Here is a 16,196-nt window from a genome sequence, read left to right on the forward strand (position 1 = left end):
TCATGGACTAACCATATGCTATGCTTCTAAGTGTAGTGCTTAAAAGAACAAGATTTATAGGTGCATTTTCAAGGAAATACATGTATTAAAAGTGGGTTGCAGGACAGTCCAGTGGTTAAGGGGTTAAGGGGCTAGTTAAGGGGGTGTCGTTTCAATCCCTAGTCAGGGAACTAAGATCCTACTTGCTGTGTGGCATGGTAAACAAACAAAAAACCTGAGAATGGCAGGCTCTACCCTGACCTACTGTATCAAAAGCTGCATTAAGAAGAAATTTTAAAAAATAAAATTGGGTCACTATTCTATTAATAACTATTAAGGTACACCAGCATAATGTAAGAGTCAGTTTATTCAAGTATAGTTTTACAAACAGTATTTTAAATCTGGTTAAAATAGAGGAAACACCAGCTGTGATACAAAGAATTTATAGCTATAGACAGAGAGGAAGCTGTGTTAGTATGTATCTATTGCCAACACCACACTTCCTTTTGTCAAATCCTAGGTCAAGTTTTTTCAGCAAAATCTTCAAAGTCAAACCCTGGGTTCATACCTGGACTATTGATCCTTTTTAGGGTAACTTTCCTAGATTTCTATGCAATGCAACTTTGGGCAAAGATATTTTCTGAACCTCTGAAAGGAATATATTAGATAGTCTCTAAGCCGGGAGGGACTAGGGGCAGGAGGAGAAGGGGATGACAGAGGATGAGATGGTTGGATGGCATCACCAACTCGATGGACATGGGTTTGAGTAGACTCTGGGAGTTGGTGATGGACAGGGAGGCCTGGCATGCTGCGATTCATGCGGTCGCAAAGAGTCAGACACGACTGAGCGATTGAACTGAACTGAACTGAGTTCAATTCTAGGAGTCTAGGTTCTAGAACTCTGAAGTTTCCTTGGCAATGATTATTTTAAATATACTGTATCCACTTGTTTATATATACTTGTATTCATCTGAATGTAGACATGTATTAACCTACTGGTTAAGACTCTATGTAGACACAGAAGGTAAAGTGAAAGTGAAGTCGCTCGGTCGTGTCTGACTCTTTGCGACCCCATGGACTGTAGCCTACCAGGCTTCTCCGTCCATGAGATTTTCCAGGCAAGAATACTGGAGTGGGTTGCCATTTCCTTCTCCAGGAGATTTTCCCGACCCAGGGATTGAACCTGGGTGTCCCACATTGTAGGCAGAAGCTTTACCATCTGAGCCACCAGGGAAGTAAAACACGTTCAAAGGCCCTAAAGTAGAAAAGAAGAAGTATTTGAGGAACTGAAGGAAGTACAAAGTGGTTGGAGTGAAATTAAGAAGTAAAAATGGTGCAAGATGAGGTCAGTGAAGTAGGAAGGGAGGGCCTGGTAGATCAATTAAAGGTTTAGGATTTTCATCCTAAAAGCAGTGGGAAACCTTTGAATGGTTTTAAACGGAAAGTGCTTTGATCCATTCATATTAAAGAAAAAAAAAAGATTACTGTGGCTTTTGTGTGAGAAATGGATTAGAGGAGGGGCAGAGAGAACAAGGAATGATCTGTTTGAAGTGCTAATTACTGCAGTACGGCTGAGAGGTGATAGATCCTAGGACTAGGGTGGGGCCATTGGGATGGGAAAAAGTACCATAAATTGAAGATATATTAAAAAAAAAAAAAGAGTCACGATTGATTTCTAGGTTTCTGGTTTGTGAAGCTGAGTGAATGGCAACACTACTGATGAACAAACAATCCCAGGAGAGCAGTAGCTTTACGTAGGGTCTCATGCTTTTCCATCCTTCCAACGAATTCTGTGAACTCTTTCAGTTCTGTTTTCTTCTGAATTCTACTTGCACAGCATTGTAGCCTCAAAAATGCTGGTCCACTGGTCGTTACCACTGATTATTCTTTCTTCAAGGGCTCAGACTGCACAAAAACTGAAGGCATTCATGATATGGAGATTCCTGAATACATGATTTTGAAACAGTTTCCATCGGCTACAGCTATGCTGGTGAACTGCCTGCCTGCAAAGCTCTCAACTGTATGGTGTGGTCAAAACATCCCAAAGATTGTAAATTGTAGAATCAGCACATTCTGCTGCAAAGAAGACAAATTCTAGTGGATTAAGGAGAGTGGGAATGTTGAGAAGGCATTAGGGTGTGTTTAGGGATTGTGATGAGATTGCAAATAAATGGTCATAGTGATTGTGATTGGAGACAGGGATTTTTTTTTTTTTTTTGAATTTTTTTTTTTTTAATTAGTTGGAGGCTAATTACTTCACAACATTTCAGTGGGTTTTGTCATACATTGATATGAATCAGCCATAGATTTACACGTATTCCCCATCCCGATCCCCCCTCCCACCTCCCTCTCCACCCGATTCCTCTGGGTCTTCCCAGTGCACCAGGCCCGAGCACTTGTCTCATGCATCCCACCTGGGCTGGTGATCTGTTTCACCATAGATAGTACACATGCTGTTCTTTTGAAATATCCCACCCTGACATTCTCCCACAGAGTTCAAAAGTCTGTTCTGTATTTCTGTGTCTCTTTTCTGTTTTGCATATAGGGTTATCGTTACCATCTTTCTAAATTCCATATATATGTGTTAGTATACTGTAATGTTCTTTATCTTTCTGGCTTACTTCACTCTGTATAAGGGGCTCCAGTTTCATCCATCTCATTAGGACTGGTTCAAATGAATTCTTCTTAACAGCTGAGTAATATTCCATGGTGTATATGTACCACAGCTTCCTTATCCATTCGTCTGCTGATGGGCATCTAGGTTGCTTCCATGTCCTGGCTATTATAAACAGTGCTGCGATGAACATTGGGGTGCACGTGTCTCTTTCAGATCTGGTTTCCTCAGTGTGTATGCCCAGAAGTGGGATTGCTGGGTCATATGGCAGTTCTATTTCCAGTTTTTTAAGAAATCTCCACACTGTTTTCCATAGCGGCTGTACTAGTTTGCATTCCCACCAACAGTGTAAGAGGGTTCCCTTTTCTCCACACCCTCTCCAGCATTTATTGCTTGTAGACTTTTGGATAGCAGCCATCCTGACTGGTGTGTAATGTACCTCATTGTGGTTTTGATTTGCATTTCTCTGATAATGAGTGATGTTGAGCATCTTTTCATGTGTTTGTTAGCCATCTGCATGTCTTCTTTGGAGAAATGTCTGTTTAGTTCTTTGGCCCATTTTTTGATTGGGTCATTTATTTTTCTGGAATTGAGCTGCAGGAGTTGCTTGTATATTTTTGAGATTAATCCTTTGTTTCTTCATTTGCTATTGTTTTCTCCCAATCTGAGGGCTGTCTTTTCACCTTACTTATAGTTTCCTTTGTAGTGCAAAAGCTTTTAAGTTTCATTAGGTCCCATTTGTTTAGTTTTGCTTTTATTTCCAATATTCTGGGAGGTGGGTCATAGAGGATCTTGCTGTGATTTATGTCGGAGAGTGTTTTGCCTATGTTCTCCTCTAGGAGTTTTATAGTTTCTGGTCTTACATTTAGATCTTTAATCCATTTTGAGTTTATTTTTGTGTATGGTGTTAGAAAGTGTTCTAGTTTCATTCTTTTACAAGTGGTTGACCAGTTTTCCCAGCACCACTTGTTAAAGAGGTGAGAGGGATTTTTGAATTACTGTCTTCAACCACTTTACAGGGAGTTTAAAAGACAGGTAGGTCCAGGGTTCAACCTTGGAAGTAGGTGATCAGAGTGAGAAAAAGAGATTGGCAAAGCTATGGATTAGGGTTAGAATTTTCCCTGTTGTTTTTTTTTCCCCCTTTTTTTCTATATATTCTTTAATGGAATATTTAGAAAAAATGAAGTAGCTTATTATATCCATTGTAATTACTCATTCACTCAAATCTGAAATAGTCTAATTTTTCTCTATCTTATGTACTAGAATTAAACTGTTTAATACAGAAACTAACAAGTTCATTGACATCTGAATGGAATTTGCTAAATTTAAACAATAAAGACACATTAGGCTTTTAATAAAAACTGAATGGCTAACTCAGAGAATTGGTTTTGTAATTAGTCACATTTCTAATATCCAAAGGCATTCTCAGTAATATCTCTGAGCTTCAAATTGTATATATGAGTTAATAATTAAATATTTGTAAATATTCTAAGTATATATTTGCATATGTACTAAATACATTTAAGCTTCAGGGATATATCCTAAATCTGAAGTTTCCTAGGCCCTGAATCCTGGATAAAGGGATATATGATACCATCAATTCTTAGTTGTTCATATTTATATGGAAGAACAGTGATTTCTGAAAATATCTTTAATTTTATATTTGAATATGGAAACTGATAACTTCACTTGTATTAGTAAATTACAGACTCATAGAGTAAGAATAAGTGAACTGGAAAGGAATCTAGGGACAGTTAATCTAGAGAGTTTCACAGTGTGGGTCCCCTGGTCAGCAGCGTCTGCATCACCACTGAACTTGTTAAAAATGCAGATCTAAGGCCCACTCCAGACCCAGTGAATCAGAAACTACAGCGGAGGGGCAGAGCAATCTGTTTTAACAAGCCTTTTCAGGTGATTTTGATGCATGCTGAAGTTTGAGACCCATTGGTTTAATCCGTATTTCTCTTTTAAAACTGGAATTAAGGAATACCAAAGAAATAAACTGAAATTCACACTACTTAAAAATAAAATAGTGGACTTTGAAAGATCCTAACTCAGATTGCTTAAAAGACATCTTTACTCTAACTGCACCTTCTTACTCATTTCATGGGTATTAGTTTTCCACAGCTGCTGTAATAAGCTACTATTAATTTGGCAACTTAGAAATTTATTATCTTACAGTTTTGTAGGGTCAGAGGTCCAACATCTGTCTCATTGGGTTGAAATCCAGATGTCAACTTTGTTCCCTGGAAGCTCTAGGAAAGTATTAGTTTCCTTGTCTTTTCCTACTTTTAGAGGCCATCCATATTCCCAGACTTCTGGCACCTTCTTCCATTTTCAATGCATGTATGGATTTTAAACTCAAAAATTCTTTCCAAAAGTACATTTTAGAGTCTGTATAAATGAGTCTAGTCAACCGCATGTGGCTATGATCTACCTGCCTGAGCATGATACTGTCATTGGCACAGACTCTTTGTCCTAGACCATCACAACTATCATTCAATCTCCTCAAGCAACAAAAATAGCAAATGATAACATATTCACTATATCACTCTTACTAAGTCAGGAAAGGTTATTAGTTCATCTTAGGAAAAGACTTTAAAAGAAGTTTTAAACAAAGTTTTTTTGACTTATACCTTGGCCCCAGGGCAATTAAACTAGTTCATTCCTTGATTGACTCAACCATAGTTTTCCTGTATCATTTTAGTTGCTGTTTAATTTTCATGCATATACGGCATACATTTGTGTTTTTTTTCCAAGGGAGGACAGTGAGGGATTTAAGAAAAATGTTCGATTGGAAGACCACACACCAAAAGGAGTTGTGAGTTTCGTGGTGGAACTATGCATAACTTCTTTCCTTTTCTGTATTTTCCAAATATTCGTTAGTGAACATGACATTTAATTAAAAAAGAAAAGAAAAACGAACATGACACAGTTACCTGTAGTCGTAAGGCCTGACTGACCGGTAAGGCAGGGGGACGGCTTTTTAAGTTTCAGGCACACAAAAAGACGCGATTTTTTTTTTTTTTAAAATTTACACTGTCATCCAAAGGGTACTGTAGCAACTTCCCTGATGAATTACCTTGAAAACTTTTTTTTAACAATGAAGAAGCCCACAAATCACTTTCCACAAGTGTGATCGCGCTACCTCACTCGACCTTTTCTCTCCACTTCGCTATGGTCTAGGCCCGAAGGCCCCCTCAGAGGAATGAACTCAAAGAGTCCTTCTCAGGCCACCGTGCTGCCGCGGAGGCCGAATGCAGCGCCGGCCCGGCCCGCCAGCGACTCCGGCCCCGGCGTGTGTGGGCCGAGCCGGCGCCGCGTTGGGCCCTCGCCGCCGAGGGCCGGGCGGCGGGCGCCACGCGGCGGGGCTCTGCGCGGCGCCGCAGCCTCTCCGCCCGCGCGAGAGCCCGGGCTCCTGAGGGGGAGCCGCGCTGGGGGCGGCGGCGGCGGCGGCGGCGCGGGGGCGGGAGCCGGGCGGCAGCAGCAGCAGCAGCAGCAGCGCCCGTGGGGGAGGAGCGGCGGCGGCGGCTGAAGCTGCTGTGGCGACGGACGCTAGGCGGTGGCAGCGGAGACCCACCCCTGTCCACATGGACAGTTGCAGAGGCCTCGGCTGATGCATTCGCGCCTGGGCGGGGTGGGCGGACGGCCGTAGCGGCGGCGGCGGCACTGGGAGCGGAGGGCCCCGGGGGGCGCCTGTGGGTCGCGGAGACCTCGCCGCCCCGGCGCGGCGGGTGCGGCCATTTTACGGCCCGGGACTGAGGGAAGCGTATCTGTGAGCTCGCCTTCTGCCCCCCCCCCCCTTTCCTGCGGGCCCGCAGCTGGGGGAAGCTTCAAAAGCGGCCTGGGCGGGCGGTGGATGGGGAGTCGCGGGCCGAGAGGCACCGGGCCCGGGAAGCGCCGTCGCCGCCGTCGCCGCTCGCGTTCGCCCGGCGGGGCCTGAGCCAGCCCAGGCCGCGGGCCTCGCCGCCCGCCCGCGGATAGGCCCCGGGAGCCGGCCTGCTTTTGTGTAGGCCCGTCCGGAAGAGGCAGCGTCGCCCGCCTCACGGCCGAGTGCTAGGCCCGCAACCCTGCGGCGGCTACCCTCCTGCGGCGCGGCCCCTCATCCTGGCGAACGCGACGGCGGCGGCGGCGGCGCGGGCCATGGATTAAGGCGGCGGCGGCGTGGGAGGAGGAAGATGGCGGCTGGCAAGAGCGACGGCAGCGCCGGGGAGATTACTTTTCTGGAAGGTACGTCTATTCCTGCCCGTGTAGGGGGTGGGGGTGGGCAGAGACGGGAAAATGTGGGCCCCTGATTGCCGGATATTCGGTGACGGGCGCCGGGTGGGTTCGGGGGGCGGCGGCTCGGGCGCGATGGCGGGGAGGGAAGCTGCTGTGGGGGCGCCGGCTTCGAGCCCGCCCGGGCGAGGGGCTCGGCCGGGAGCCGGGAGGCTGTGAGGGGGAGGCGGTGGACCGGTCGCGAGCCGGAGTTTCTGGGCGTCCTCTGAGACTGCTGTCTTTTTTTTTCTTTGACATTTTTTTGCTTTCTCCGTGGTGGCCTGGGGATGAGAGCCGACTGCGCTCGGCTCTTGTTTGGTGTTTGTGAAAAGTTTCAAGTTGCTAAAAGGTTGGGTGAAATCGGGGGCCAGACCATTTTGGGAGGGGAGACGTAGTTTCCTGGAGCTTGTTTTAACACCCCCCCCCTCCCCCAGGCCTTTCTGTTTCGCAGAGCTTCAGGCTTCCTTTTGCAGCCAGCATTCAGATTAGGCCTGGCCCTAAGAAATGTGTTTTGCTGAACGTATTTTAGGAAGTAATGTATCTGAGGAAAGAGACGAGATACATAATATCAATTTGGGGGTCGTCACCTAAGCTAACAGACAAAGCTCGAGTGATTCCATTTTTATTCACTTGTGAGGAAAAGTTAAACATCTGTAGGTGAACTAAGCCAATGTTAAGAAAACCTACATATTATTGTTGGGGATGGTGGTAATGGTAACAGTATTGGCTTTTGGCCAAATATAAAGATCCCCCAATACAGCTAAATTCGTTGTAGTTGTGGATCAGGAACTCTAATGTTCATTGCTTAATTTGACTGTGGATTCAGTTTTTGCTGGTAATTGGGTTTATTAATCAGTTCGGGAGAGCAGGTCTGTCTGCTGTGCAGTGATTGCTAAAAAAAAAAAAGGGTTACTCCTTTGGACAATTTCGCAAAGATGAATTTCACATGGGATATAGGCAGTACTTTAAAAATAATTGGAAACATTTCTGAATTAAGATAGTACAACTTCACTATGGTCCTATAAGAGGGTGTCGAAGGATGCGTATGCCGTGTTTACAGTCTTCTTAACTGCATTGGGAACAGTGCCTGGAACACAGTAGGTACTCAGTCCGATGAACAAATAGGGACCAGTAGAGGTGAGTGGGACCCATTCCAGTGTTCTTGCCTGGAGAATCCCAGGGATGGGGGAGCCTGGTGGGCTGCCGTCTATGGGGTCACAAAGAGTCGGACACGACTGAAGTGACTTAGCAGAGGTGAGTGGGAAAAGAAATATTAATATTTTTCATTCTTCCTTAAAGTATAGCAGAACAAAAAAAAATTTTTTTTTTACCTTGTTATGCAAACCAGCCTTTATTTAAAAATGATGAGTTTTGTATGAGATTTGTAGTAAGAAGATGTGGAAAGCTTGTGAGTTTTCTGGCTTCACTTCATATTTCTTCCATTCAATCTCCGTTCTCATTTGGGCTGATTAGTTACCTGTCAGAGGCTGAGCGTGGTGCAGCTTGTGTTACAGGTGGTGCTATGTGATGAACATTGGGAGGATGGAAGGAGCATAAATAAGGCCAACGGTTACAGGGCTGAGGTAAATTTAAAGCTGCTGTTTTTAGCTTATTCTAACTTCAGGGTCTATGAATTCCTCTAGTGGAAAAAATTGAATTTCATCACTTCTTTTTCAGCGTTTACATAAGCAAGTGAATGGTGCCTTGTTTAGCATAAGGGGCTGATATTTAGTACTACTAAATAAGTGAAATGATATTTAGGACTACTTAGATTTTTTATATTTAATTCTTCTGGTTCTTTATGCTTTTAATGATGAGATACTCCAATATAACTTGCCAAATATTCACTCAGCAAATATTTATGTCAGCCTACTCTGTGCTAGGCACTTTACCAAAGTAAAGACAGCAGTGCATAAGATAGTTAGGGTCCTTTCCTTCATAGGACTTATATTTTAGTAGGCGGGAATTTTTATAACTAAAAATTAATCCATTTAGAACAACCTTACCACTTTTTTTTTTTTGCATAGTTGTTTCCTTCTTTATTTAGATCTGCTCAGACCTGACAGCCAATTCAAAATGTCATGCTGCCACACTCGCATGTACAAACATGGTATTCCTCTGTTTTATTTTCATGGTAGCACTTTTCACGTGATAAATTTGTCTTCATGTTTTTTAGTCCTGTAAAAATAGAAGCTCCATTAAAGCAATAACTTTTTCTTTTCACCATCATACTTCTTGCACCTGGAGCATCTTTATTTGTTGTTAATGAAATAAACAAGAAGATAATAGTGTAGTATAAGGCTGTGGAAGAAATACATAGAAAAAGCCATTTTACATAGTGTTAAGGTCAGGAAAGGCCTTCCTGAGGAGGTCACACCTGTGTTAAGGTAATAACTGTGAGACTAGAGTATGGCAGAGAGGATGATGCCTGTAAAGGTTCTGAGATGATATAGGATTTCATTTGTTTAAAAAAAGATCATTATGGCTGAAATGTAATAAGCACAGAACACAGTAACAAGCACAGATATGAGAGAGAGCAGATCATGAAAGTTCATGAATTTTTATTTGATTCTGAAAAGTAGGAAATCGTTGAAGAGTTTGGGGCAATGGAGTTAATGATACAATTTATCTTTTTAAGAAATCACTTTTCTCCTGGAGTAAATTAGAGCAGAGTAAGAGTAAAAGCAGAGCCATTAGTTAGAATATTGTAGCGGTTTGAAAAATAAGAGAGGCTTGGATTAGGATGGTAGCACTGGCCATCAGGAAAGAGAAGTGGATAGATGGAAGATCTATTTGAGAACTTCTTAATGCATTGTATAGAGGATCAGAGAGAAGTAGGAATCAGAGATGACTCCTAGGGTTTTGGTTTGGTGGGGGGTTGGGGGACTCCATTTATTGAGATGGAGTATAGGAATGAGAACCTCATAGCTCGGTTTTCGTCATCTTAAGTTTGAGGTGCTGGTTTGTCGTCCATATTCTAAATAGTGCTTTACATTCTCACAAACTGTGATGTTAAATACTAATTCCAGTTCTTTCTCTACCTTCACTAGGGAAAAGGAGAGCCACTGGTTACTATTGTGCTTTATTTTGTCAGTATAGTATCACACTGAAATGGTGTGAATTGAATTAGGCCACAGCTTGTATTGAATTTTTTTCTTCCCCCTCTTTGATTTGTTCTTTCTCTTCTGTTCACTTAAAGTTGTCTTCTGCCCCTTTCCCTCTTGTGATAGTTTGGGAGGTTTCTTTTGTTCACTCATTGAGTAGATACTCACTGAGAAACTGTAATGTTGTAGGTACTGTGCTGAGAGGCACAGTGGAGGCAGGGGAGGTTTCCCGGTGGAGTTTACAGTCCAGTGAAGAGAATCAGTAATCAAATAATCATACTTGTAAGTGTAAAATTACAGCTGTCAAGTGCAACAAATGGGGATTATTTGTGATAATGAGAATTTGATCTAACTAGGGCAGTTTGAAGGGTGACTAGGAGAGGGAAAGGTGGAGAGGCAGCTTTCTAGCCAGGGCGATTGCAGTAGAGGAAGCCTGGTATGTTCAGGGAACTGAGAGGACCATGTGGCGCTAGTAAGGAGAATGTTACAAGAGGAGACTGGGGTTAACATCCTCAGGTTTGTTTCAAAAAAAGGTCAAGGTGTACCACTTGTAGAATGCTCTAGGGAGGGGCAGAAGAATGTCAGGGAGGTCAGTTACGAGGCTTGCAGTATAGGGCAAAGGTGCTGGTAGTTAGCGCCTTCTCTTTCTTTGGATATTCTCATTTTCTCACCTGTGGAACCTCTGGCGAATCTAACTCCTCTCTCATTTGTTTCTTTCTTTTTTTTTTTTTTTATAGTGCTCTTGTTCATTCTATAATAGTTTCTTTCCCTTTATGTTTTTTCTTCTACTAACTAACTGCATAACCAATATTTTCTCTCATATTTTTCTACTTCCCTTTCATATGTGTGTGTGTCTGTGTGTATTTACTACTTCGTTTTCATTCTGGGCCCTTCTCCCTTTGTGGACTTTGTCTACTAGTTGAAGAGATTGGTCTAAACTACTGCAGTGTTGTCCTCTATCCAGCAAAACTGCTTGTGTTTCCAAATGAAAAGTATTTTCCATTTTCCCTCAATTATACCTTATTTTTACATACAAGTCAAGTTCAGAATCCAATCCATTTGTCATTTTTATGGGGGATAGTAAATACTTCACCCCATCTCCTGAACTAAAGTACCATTTCTCCTAAATGATTGGCATTCCATGAATATGAATAGGGGCTTTCCAGGTGGCGCTTATTGCAAAATTCAGATTTAATTGAAGAAAGTAGGGAAAAACCACTAGACCATTCAGGTATGACCTAGATCTGATCCCTTATGATTATACAGTGAAAGTGACAAATAGATTCAAAGGATTAGATCTGATAGAGTGCCTGAAGAACTATGGATGGAGGTTCATGACATTGTACAGGAGGCAGTGATCAAAACCATGTACAAGAAAAAGAAATGCAAAAAGGCAGAATGGTTGTCTGACAAGGCCTTACAAATAGCTGAGAAAAGAAGAGAAGCAAAGAGGAAAAGGAAAGATATACCCATTTGAATGCAGAGTTCCAAAAAGTAGCAAGGAGAGATAAAAAAACCATCCTCAGTGATCAATGCAAAGAAATAGAAGAAAACAATAGAATGGGAAAGACTAAGAGATCTGTTCAAGAAAATTAGAAAAGGGAACATTTCATGCAAAGATGGGCACAATAAAAGACAGAAACAGTATGGACCTCACAAAAGCAGAAGATATTAAGAAGAGGTGGCAAGAATACACAGAAGAACTATACAAAAAGATCTTCATGATCCAGATAACCACGATAGTGTGATCACTCACCTAGAGCCAGACATCCTGGATTGTGAAGTCAAGTGGGCCTTAGGAAGCATCACTTCAAACAAAGCTAGTGGAGGTGATGGAATTCCAGTAGAGCTATTTCAAATCCTAAAACATGATGCTGTGAAAGTGCTGTATTCAATATGCAAGCAAGTTTGGAAAACTCAACAGTGGCCACAGGACTGGAAAAGATCAGTTTTCATTCCAGTCCCAAAGAAGGGCAATGCCAAAAATGTTCAAACTATCGCACAATTGTACTCATCTCACATGCTAGCAAAGTAATGCTCCAAATTTTCCAAGCCAGGCTTCAGTAGTACATGAACCAAGAACTTCCAGATATTCAAGCTGGATTTAGAAAAGGCAGAGGAACCAGAGATCAAATTGCCAACATTTGTTGGATCTTCAAAAAAGCAAGAGAATTCCAGAAAAAACATCTGCTTCTCCTTTATTGACTACACCAAAACCTTTGACTGTGTGGATCACAACAAGCTGTGGAAACTTCTTCGAGATGAGAATACTAGACCATCTTACCTGCCTGCTGAGAAATCGATGTGCAGGTCAAGAAGTAATCATTAGAACCAGACATGGAACAACAGACTGGTTCCAAATTGGGTAAAGAGTACGTCAAGCTGTATATTGCCACCTTGATTATTATTTAACCTATATGCAGAGTATATCATGCAAAATGCTAGGCTGGATGAAGCACAAGCTGGACTCGAGATTGCTGGGAGAAATATCGGTAACCTCAAATATGCAGATGACAGCACCCTTATGGCAGAAAGTGAAGAGGAACAAAAGAGCCTCTTGATGAAAGTGAATGAATAGAGTGAAAAAGCTGGCTTAAAAACTCAACGTTCATCAAAACATGTATATTATCAAGGGTGAAACAGATCACCAGCCCAGGTTGGATGCATGAGACAAGTGCTCGGAGCTGATGCACTGGGAAGACCCAGAGGGATTGGGTGGAGAGGGAGGTGGGAGTGGGGATCGGGATGGGGAATACATGTAAATCCATGGCTGATTCATGTCAATGTATGGCAAAAACGACTACAATATTGTAAAGTAATTAGCCTCCAACTAATAAAAATAAATGGAAAAAAAGAAAAACTCAACATTCAAAAAACTAAGATCACGGCATCCAGTCTCATTTCATTGCAAACAGATGGGGAAACAATGGAAGTAGCGAGAGACTTTATTTTCTTGGGTTCCAAAATCTCTGCAGATGGTGACTGCAACATGAAATTAAAAGATGCTTGCTCCTTGGAAGACAAGCTATGATCAACCTAGACAGTGTATTAAAAAACAGAGACATTATTTTGCCAACAAAGGTCTGTCTAGCCAAAGCTGTGGTTTTTCCAGTATGTATGAATGTGACAGTTGGACCATAAAGAAAGCTGAGCACCGAAGAATTGATGCTTTTGAACTGTGGTGTTGGAGAAGACTCTTGAGAGTCCTTTGGACTGCAAGGAGGTCCAACCAGTCCATCCTAAAGAAAATCAACCCTGAATATTCATTGGAAGGACTGATGTTGAAGCCGAAACTCCAATATTTTGGCCACCTGATGAGAAGAACTGACTCATTGGAAAAGACCCTGATCCTGGGACAGGTTGAAGGCAGGAGGGGAAGGGGACTACAGAGGATGAGATGGTTGGATGGCATCACCGACTCAATGGACATGAGTTTGAATAAGCTCCGGGAGTTGGTGATGGACAGGGAGGCCTGGCGTGCTGCAGTCCATGGGGTCGCAAAGAGTCGGACACGACTGAGTAACTGAACTGAACTGAGGTGGTGATAGTGGTCAGGAACCTGCCTGCCAATATGGGCGAAATAAGAGATGCTGATTCAATCCCTGTGTCAGTAAGATCCCCTGGAGGAGGAGATGGCAACCGACTCCAGTGTTCTTGTCTGGATAATCCTATGGACAGAGGAGCCTGGCGGGCTACAGCCCATGGGGTTGCAAAGAGTTGGACATGACTGAAGGGACTTAGCACGCTTGCATTGATATATGAGCAAGGTCTTTAGTTTTGGCCTGCTCAGCAGGTCACACCACAACGTTCTTCATTTTAGCCCTACTCCTTCCTCTTTTGATTGTACTGCCTTTTAGAAACTATACCATGGTGTCATTCTGTGTTTACTGCTTTAGCTATATATATTTCCTAATTGCTTTCCAGTTTAATCAGTAAATTCTGCTTATCACTTGATTTCATGTACTCACATGGAACAGTCGGGTAGAACCTCAAATGAAATGGAGGCAATTTTCATAAGAAATGCATTGAGAACATGAAGTCAGAAGCCAGAAGGTGAGAATTCATCTTCTAGCTCTATACTCACTAGCACTGAGATCTTGGATTGATAACTTAACCTTTGTGTTTTCGTGTCTGTCAAACAAGGATAATAATTGCAGTTGCCTCATAAGGTTGCCATGAAGATTAAACATGTTAATATATAGTAAACTCTAGAACAATTCCAGGCATGTAATTCCAAATACTATGTATAAGTTATTATATTTATTTTCTTAGCAGGTAGAAAAGAGAAAAACTTTTCTTGCTTTTCTGTTCTTAATGCTTGCCTTCTCTCTTATTTGAATTCTGGTTTTTACTCTCTTTCACTTACTACCTTTCTTTTCCTAGGTATTAGCTAATTGTTCTTGATATTCTAGATTGACTAGTGAGAGGGGAAGAGAGAATGATGTTATGTTTTTTACATCTAGACTTCTATAAGTTAGGTGTTACTGTACTGTAATGTTATTGTAATGTTAATACAATAACGTATGCTGTAATGTTGTGTTGTATTGTAATGTTGCCATTACAAAAGTTTGTTGACAATTTGAGGAGGTCAGGAGGTCTAGAGGGATTACATGACCTAGAGCAAGTTAGGGCGTCAGCAGAATCGGAGCCTGGGACCTGTGCTAGAGCCTCAACCTCCTTCAGCAGTCCTTTCCTTCTTTCTTCCCACCTTTCCTTCTTTATCCCTTTGCTTTCCCATTTTTCTTACCTGTTTAACCTTTAGGGGCAGGGGACCTGGACCAGAGAAGGAAAAAATAATAGGGAATTATAGGGACTCCCCCTGGTGGCTCAGAGGTTAAAGTGTCTGCCCGCAATGAGGGAGACCTGGGTTCAAGCCCTGGGCCGGGAAGATCCCCTGGAGAAGGAAATGGCAACCCACTCCAGCATTCTTGCCTGGAGAATCCCATGGATGGAGGATCCTGGTGGGCTACAATCCACAGGGTCACCAAGAGTCGGACTCGACTTGAGTGACTTAACCATTTATTGATTCCATTTTATCTCTATGAGGGCAAAAGCTGAAGCCACAGATCTCTTAAGGCCCAACTTCAGAAATCACAGTGTCACTTCTGTCACATTTGATTGGCCAGAAAGCCACAGAGCCAGCTCAGATTCAAGGGGAGGGGAAGTAGAACCTTCATTCATCAGGAATGGTGGAAAAGAATTGGCAGCCATCTTTCCTCTCCCATACCTCTTTGGTGTTTTGTTCTTGTTGTAGTTTTAAATACTTTCAACAGAGTCATATTGTTTCTTGAACTTGAGAACTACAGTTCTTTTGAGATCCAAAAGTTTCTAATTTCTAGACAGATTAGGAAGCTAAAGGAAGACCAAAAGATAGACCACACATTTGTAATTTTTCTCAAAGGTATAAATAGCAACGTAGTTCAGTTGCTCAGTCATATCTGACTCTGTGACCCCGTGGACTGCAGCACGCCAGGCTTTCCTCTCCATCACCAACTCACGAAGCTTGCTCAAACTCATGTCCATCCAGTCAGTGACGCCATCCAACCACATTATCCTCTATCGTCTCCTCCTTCTGCCTTCAATCTTCCCCAGCATCAGGGTCTTTTCCAATGAGTCAGTTTTTCGCATCAGGTGGCCAAAGTATTGAAGTTGCAGCTTCAGCATTAGTCCTTCCAGTGAATATTCAGAGCTGATTTCTTTTGGGGTGGACTGGTTGGATCTCCTCACAGTCCCAGGGACTCTCGAGTCTTCTCCAACACCACAGTTCAAAAGCTTCAATTCTTTGACACTCAGCGTTATAGTCCAGCTCTCACATCCATATGTGACTACTGGAAAAACCACAGCTTTGACTAGATGGACCTTTGTTGGCAAAGTAATGTCTCTGCTTATTAATATGCTGTCTAGGTTGGTCATAGTTTTTCTTCCAAGGAGCGAGTGTCTTTTAATTTCACGCTGCAATCACCATCTGCAGTGATTTTGGAGCCTGAGAAAATAAAGTCTCTCACTGTTTCCATTGTTTTCCCATCTATTTGCCATGAAATGATGGTATCGATGCCATGATCTTAGTTTTTTGAATGTTGGGTTTTAAGCCAACTTTTTCACTCTCCTCTTTGACTTTCATCAGGAGGCTCTTTAGTTGTTCTTCACTTTCTGCCATAAGGGTAGTGTCATCTGTGTATCTGAGGTTATTGGTATTTCTTCCAGCAAGCTTGATTCCAGTTTGTGCTTCGTGTAGCCGGGCA

General features: G+C 42.6%; 1 protein-coding gene across 7 annotated transcripts in view; it reads left to right on the forward strand.

The window, feature by feature from the left end:
• Window positions 1-6,372: 6,372 nt before the first annotated feature.
• SENP6 (SUMO specific peptidase 6) overlaps window positions 6,373-16,196 on the forward strand; it is a 133,059-nt gene continuing 123,235 nt past the window's right edge. For 6 of the 7 annotated variants that reach the window (XM_043439585.1, XM_043439587.1, XM_043439588.1 and 3 more), the window contains exon 1: window positions 6,373-6,823. Coding sequence is in view for 3 of the 7 variants with exons in the window: in XM_043439581.1 (XP_043295516.1) it covers window positions 6,772-6,823 (52 nt within the window). In the remaining 4 variants the exon portion in view is untranslated. The remainder of the gene's footprint in view (window positions 6,824-16,196) is intronic. The other variant, XM_043439584.1, reaches the window with a different exon arrangement.

Source organism: Cervus canadensis, chromosome 20 (assembly GCF_019320065.1).
Source record: "Cervus canadensis isolate Bull #8, Minnesota chromosome 20, ASM1932006v1, whole genome shotgun sequence".
Classification (NCBI taxonomy): domain Eukaryota; kingdom Metazoa; phylum Chordata; class Mammalia; order Artiodactyla; family Cervidae; genus Cervus; species Cervus canadensis.